Source organism: Sinocyclocheilus anshuiensis, unplaced genomic scaffold (assembly GCF_001515605.1).
Source record: "Sinocyclocheilus anshuiensis isolate Anshui unplaced genomic scaffold, SAMN03320099.WGS_v1.1 scaffold1089, whole genome shotgun sequence".
NCBI classification, from domain to species: domain Eukaryota; kingdom Metazoa; phylum Chordata; class Actinopteri; order Cypriniformes; family Cyprinidae; genus Sinocyclocheilus; species Sinocyclocheilus anshuiensis.
The window spans coordinates 1,874,290-1,881,386 of NW_015555709.1; the positions used below are offsets into that span (position 1 = coordinate 1,874,290).

The window sequence follows — 7,097 nt, forward strand, 5'->3', positions numbered from 1 at the left end:
CATTTTTATTACAATTTTTTAGAAATTTTCCAATTAATTCATTTATTATTCAGTTAAATAAGTATAAATGCCTATGCATTTTTTCATAATCATTTTTCTTGTTATGCTGTGATCTAAACTCTTTCTTCAGCTTAGAAATGACTCTTTATGTGTGTTATTTTTATTCAATTATTTTTTAAATGTCTTTATCTAGTCAACATACAACTGAAAAAATCATGGAACATAATTGGTCAGATGTTGAAACTCTACTTATCTTTTCTTTTCTCCTCACAGCTTTTGCCGAACTCCAAACTGACATCCATGAACTAACCCAAGAGCTGGATGGAGCTGGTATCCCATTCCTGGACTACCGAACCTATGCCATGAGGGTCCTGTTCCCTGGCATTGAGGACCACCCGGTGCTCAAGGAGATGGAGGTACGGGTCAGTACATCGCCATCACCACGGTTACCCTAGAGCGGAACTAACAATGCAATCAAAAATCAGCAGACCACTACTAATACTAGAAACTACAGCATAATGCTGAGATTGTATAAACTACAATTGTGCCTTAGACGCCTGATCAACACTCTTGAAAGGTCATAATGTATACGGTAAATTCGGTTACCAATCTTTTTGACATCACTTGCTTCTGATAAATGGGGTTGGTGACTCTCTCGGGAGTGGGAAAAAAAAAACCTTTGAACCTGCAATTTGGAGTTTACAAGTTCAGTACGTTACAGATTGTGACCTCTTGTACAATAAAGCCAGACACTAATGACTGACACATAATAGCACGAGCTACATAAAACAACTCAACTAAACGGGACCAATCACAAAACCTGAAAACGCACTGGTCAGCGCAATTAAATACTCCATTTCTCCGACATGCTACGTCCACCGGTCTGCGAACGGCAGGTCACGCTGTTGGCTTGCGCAGGGATCGTATGTTTATTATTTCATCTGGGGTTTGTTTTCACTGTATTTGCCCCCGAGTCCCCAGTGTAATCAAGTGCCTATGCGCACGGCTCAGGCCCTTATTGCTCTGTGTAGCTTCTCACCCCAAAGCAACCTACAGTACAATCGGCCTCCCCGAGAGGCTGCAAATTTCATTCGACTCAGCAGAGAAGAATTGAGGCACTTTATTAGTCTGTGTTGTCGGAAAAAAAGGCCTTTTTCAGGTTACATAGTACATAAGGTGCTGAAGGGGACAATAACAGATGCCGGTTTGCTTTGAAGTCTGATTCCGGCAGCCTCGCTTGGAGATTCGTTTTTGTTTTTCGTAATTTCTTTGGATTATAGCGCTTTGTCCTAACTAGCCGTGAAAACTTTCCAGCGACAATGTGAGATAATTACAGCCAAGTTTTATATGTCGAGCAGGATTTTGCACCAATGAGATTTCACTGTGGGCGGGGCTACTCCGTAGACACCAGTGTTGGAGAGTAACTAGTTACATGTAACAGAATTACGTAATTTAATTACAAAATAAATGTAACTGTAATCAGCTACAGTTACTGAGAAAAAAATGTTGAATTAAATTGCAGTTACTTGTGAAAATGTTAACGATTATAAAGGGTGTAACATCTGAATATTTTTTACAAGCGCTTACATACAGATTTGATTGATTTCTTTCCCAAATTGCATTGACTGCTTTAAAATATGAGACACCAATGTTTCAGGAGTTTAGGACTTGTTTATACGATAACTTTTTTTATTTCCTATTTGGGTTTATGTATATGCTTTATTTTTTTAAGTTTAAGGGCCAGATTTACTAACCGCTTGCGCCAGCGCAAACCGTCTTTTGGCGTTAAAATAGTACTGTCAGGATTTACTAAAGATGTGCAGTGAAGAATTAGCGCTGAAATGGCGTGGACACCATTATTTTTGCTCCAGACTTTATTGAATATGCATTTGTAGGAGTTTCCCTTTCAGACGCAAAATTTATGGGAGGAGAGTATTAAAATGAATAACGCATTGCGATTTACTAATGTTTGCACTCGTCAAATTACTGGTATTTGCGCCATTATTTACATTTTTTTTAATTTATTTGCCCTGTTTAGTAAAGATGCAAAAAGGTGGAAAATGTCCAGTAAATTTCGGAAATATTCCAGAAATTTTGGAAACTTTCCAGGATTTTTTTGAATATTCCAGGGATTTTTGGAAAGTTTCCGGAAATTTACCAGAAATGTTCCACCCCTTTGCAACCCTACTGTTTAGTAAATCTGGCCCAAACTGTTAAATGCCTGTGTTTCCTGTCATAGTTATGCTAAGATTTGATTTCAAAAACAATCATAGCTATTCAATTATTTCTTGCTATGGTTTTAAATCTGTATTTAACCTCTGAATGATCTCAAAGGAAAAAGAGGTCCTAAAGTAAGATTTTGTGGTAGCTGTGCTTTAAATTAAATTATTATAATCTTAATTCAAATGGTGTAGGATTCTGAAAGTCTGACAGTAATTAGTGTTGAGTGCTACTGTAAGGTTAACCCTGCCTGGTTTAAATGTTTGAAAACATTCATTAGAAATGTAGAAAAGTAATCAAATGTTATCAGTTACATTACTTTAATAAAGTTATTGAAATAGTTACACTACTTATTACACTTTAAATAGGGTAACTTGTAATCTGTAATCTATTACATTTCCAAAGTAACCTTCCCAACACTAGTAGACACTGCTGTGGAAAAAGCCACATACAGTGGGTACGGAAAGTATTCAGACCCCCTTAAATTTTTCACTCTCTGTTATATTGCAGCCATTTGCTAAAATCATTTAAGTTAATTTTTTTTTCCTCATTAATGTACACACAGCACCCCATGTTGACAGAAAAACACAGAATCGTTGACATTTTTGCAGATTTATTAAAAAAGAAAAACTGAAATATCACATGGTCCTAAGTATTCAGACCCTTTGCTCAGTATTTAGTAGAAGCACCCTTTTGATCTAATACAGCCATGAGTCTTTTTGGGAAAGATGCAACAAGTTTTTCACGCATTTCCTTCTGTTGTGTTTTGAGCTGCTAGCATCTTGGATTACCTTCGATGTCAATCAGAAAGCTGCACGTCCCTCATGAACGCTGTTTACTTTACTAAAGGGCTTCGACATTGTGTTTCAGAAAGGCAGAATACGTCAATCAGAAACATTAAAAGCTACATAAACTTTCTTCAAAAATTTCCCTGGTCTTACTGTGCACAATTGATCAATTAAAAAAAAAAACAATTAAATAGGTAATTTTTTACTATACAATTAAATTAAGTCTGTTTATTTGGCAGTTAATTATCAGTTTTAGTCAGAAATATCTCGAAGTACACAGGTTTAATGCGAATATTGCTTCATGTTGTCCTCTTCTCTCATTGGCCGATTAAAATAGATTGTCCCGCCCCCCCCAAATTCATGCCATTTTTTGAGCCATTGTTGTATCAAGACCTTAAACCAGGCACACAATGGGCCTCAAGCATGAAACACAATGATTTCTATTTAAAATAAATACTGTTTTTATGCTTTTTATTCATCAAAGAATCCTGAAAAATGTATCACGGTTTCCACAAAATATTAAGCGATGCAACTGTTTTAAACATTTATAAGAAATGTTTCTTGAGCAGCAAATCAGCATATTAGAATGATTTCTGAAGAATCATGTGACACTGAAGACTGGAGGAATGATGCTGAAAATTCAGCTTTGACATCACAGAAATAAATTACAGTTAGAAAACAGTTATTTTAAATTGTAATACAATTTCACAAATCACTCTTTTTACTATGTTTGATCAGATAATAGCAGCCTTGCTGAACATGAGAGATGTAAACAATCTTACAGACCCCAAACTTTTGATTCATTCTCCTCACGTTTCAGGAATAAGACCCGAACTTGTGAAAGAATTTAGAGCCTTTAAAATAATCATGTTAAATCAATATGAATCCTGTTGCAATTTCATTTGATTTGACCTTTTATCTGTTAATCAAAATACAACATAGCTGTCGTAATTTATTCTACACTGTATAATGAGTTGCTCTGTGTGTTTTCCCACAGGTGCAGGCTAATGTCGAGAAGGCCTTGACTCTGTTTGGTCAACTCCTCACCAAGAAGCACTTCCTGCTGACATTTATCCGCACACTGGAAGCTCAGCGCTCCTTCTCCATGCGTGACCGTGGCAACGTGGCATCACTCATCATGACGGCTCTACAGGGAGAGATGGAGTATGCTACAGGAGTCCTCAAACAGCTGCTCTCTGACCTCATCGACAAGAACCTGGAGAGCAAGAACCACCCTAAACTGCTGCTCAGGAGGTGGGAGAAAACACACACACACACAGAGTTAATGCCCGTTCACAACAAGAACGATAACTGTAAACATAACTATAACGATGACTATGTTAGCATCCATACCAATGCACAATAACGTTTTGTATATTATAAGCACGCACTGTAGTTTTGTCATCTGCTGCTTTAAATGCTCAAGCTCTTTAAAGCAGGATGGATTCTGATAGTCTGTCAATGGTTTTATTATTAATCAGCTGGAAGAAAAAAAAACTATTGTTCCTCTGTGTTGTTATTGTTATAGATACAGTGTGAACTTCCGTATTCTAAAAGAATTATAACAATTATTAAACTTAATAGTTATTGCTACAGTTATCCTTTGTGTGAACAGGCTTTTAGCGAATCAAAAGCAAGGTTGTTTAGTTACAGCACTCTTAAAGGTACAGTAGCAAAAACAGCCTGTTTAAAAGGGCCATTGAGAGGGCAGAAATATTGTAAAACTAAATCACGACTTCTGTGCAAGAAACCTTGACTAACATAAGTAGACTTATAATTTCACAAAAATCCTAGCTTGGAAATACCACCTCAAATTTTCTTAGAAATTTATGTAAGTCGATATCCTCCATCCCAAATGTCGACCCTGATCTAGCGCACTTACTGAAGTATGCTAATGAGCTATTCGGGACACTACCCACTCATGAAATACCTGTTGTCCCACTCCTTTCGCCTTATATCCCCTTCACCGTTTTATTAATGAGCATATAATTTAATAATAGGCCCTTATGTAGGGAAGTAATGGGAGTTGGTAAGTCTAAGTGAATGCATTATTGAACAGCAGAAAAGGCTCCTGGTGGGCCTGAGGGAGGAAGGAGCCGCAGTTAGCAGCTCACGCTAACAGTCACTCTCGTTTGCCAGCTACAGATGAATTAGGAGCATTGAAGTCCATTAATTACAGCATGCTTTAATTACTTCTGTTCTGGGGAAGCTTTTGGGGGTCTTCGGCTGGCGACAGGTTGGCCATTAATGGAAGACGTCGCCCACTTACTGTAATTGTCTGGTCTTAATGAAGATTGGTGGTTTGTTTTGAAAAAAGTGTCGTTTTTTTAATTGGAAGGAGTTTTTTGTTTGTTTGTTTGTTTGAGAAAGCTTTCATTCACTTTTGGATTGCATTTGTGTTGTATGAATTTTGATTCCTATTTTCTCATTCTCTTCTTTCCTTTTTCTCTTTTAGGACCGAATCTGTTGCTGAAAAGATGCTTACAAACTGGTTCACTTTTCTTCTGAACAAGTTCTTAAAAGTAAGTGTGTATAGTAATTGTTACTGATAAGACAGAATTGTGTACAGCATTGATAATGATAATAAATGTTGGTTACACTTTATTTTAAGGTGTCCTTGTTACACTGTAATTATGTACTTACTCTATGGTTAGGGTTAGGATTAGTGTTTGGCTTAGGGTTACTTGCATGTAATTATTGCATATTTAAGTGTTATTATAATAGTAAGTAAATGTAACATCGGTAACAAGGACACCTTAAAATAAAGTGTTACCGAAATGTTTCTTGAGCAACAAATCAGCATATTAGAATGATTTCTGAAGGATTGTGTGACACTGAAGACTGGAGTAATGGCTGCTGGAAATTCAACAAAATGACATTTTCAATTATATTAAAATAGAAAAATGTTGTGTTAATATTTCACAATATTACTGTTTTTGCTGTAGCCTTGGTGAGCATAATGAAAATCTTATTGACCCCACATTTCTAAATGGTGCACCAATGTATCACCAGCATCACAGGAAAAGGAATTATACTCTTACTGATTTGTGAGTTTTCACAGTTTGAGTCACAATTCTTATTCACATGCAATTGATTCTTATGAGCCAGTTCTTGTAATGAATCTCTCTCTCTCTCTCACACACACACACACACACAAACACAGAGAGAGAGAGTTTTGAATCAGTTTGTTTAAATTAGTCTTACTAATAACTCTGAATCCAAATTTGTGTTTTTAAGGGATATTTCACCCAAAAATGGAAGTTCTGTCATTATTTACTCACATCTATATGACTTTCTTCTGTGAATCACAAAATGTGATATTGTCTATATACAATGAAAGTTATTGGTGTTGTTTTAGACCCCATTTAGTTCATTTAGTTAAAAACATTTCAAGCTTTCAAAATATCATATTTTTTTGTGCAGAAGGAAAAAAGTCAATAACAGAAGTTTTCATTTTTGTTAAAGTGTGTAATTACTCACATTACTAACAAAAATGCTCTCAGTCACATACAAAAGCACAAAATTGAACTTGCCTTTATTCTGCAAGAATAGAGAGACCAGAGGGCCTTTCCACAACTAGGTCCAACAAGATGTGACAATTAATGAGACAGAAGCTGTCTGTCAGTGGTTGGGCAGATCAGAGGCCATCCCTACAGGCACCTCTGCATCCTAGCCTCCATCAGCTCTTAGCTCTGTCTCCTTTTATATATTCCTATCCACCCACCCCCTCCTGCTTCACTCCATGACGCCACTCACAGAGCGTGATTGAGCTGCAGGAAGTCGGTCCTCCCCTGTCTGTCTCTCTGTCTCTCTCTCACTCTCGCATTAGCAGCTCTCTAGTTTTATTAGTTCAATCATGCAAGGCTCAGCATGCAATGGAAGAATTTTAATCAACAGGAAACAGGAGTCTAGAATACTTTCACTTCATAGAGATTAATTTAACGATGACACAAATTGAACGGGCTTTTGCATTATTCGAGAACATCAGATGTAGTTGCTTATACAGGAGTAGTTCATCCAAAAAATGAAAATTGTCATTATTTATTCACATTACTAATATATATATATATATATATATATATATATATA

At 36.5% G+C, this 7,097-nt stretch overlaps 1 protein-coding gene across 1 annotated transcript in view; it reads left to right on the forward strand.

Moving 5' to 3' along the window:
* The window catches only part of LOC107671876 (plexin-A1-like), a 255,769-nt gene that overhangs the window by 218,985 nt on the left and 29,687 nt on the right, over nt 1-7,097 (forward strand). The window contains exons 21-23 of the mRNA XM_016464878.1: nt 274-416; nt 4,006-4,262; nt 5,464-5,530. Coding sequence (XP_016320364.1) covers nt 274-416; nt 4,006-4,262; nt 5,464-5,530 — 467 coding nt within the window. The remainder of the gene's footprint in view (nt 1-273; nt 417-4,005; nt 4,263-5,463; nt 5,531-7,097) is intronic.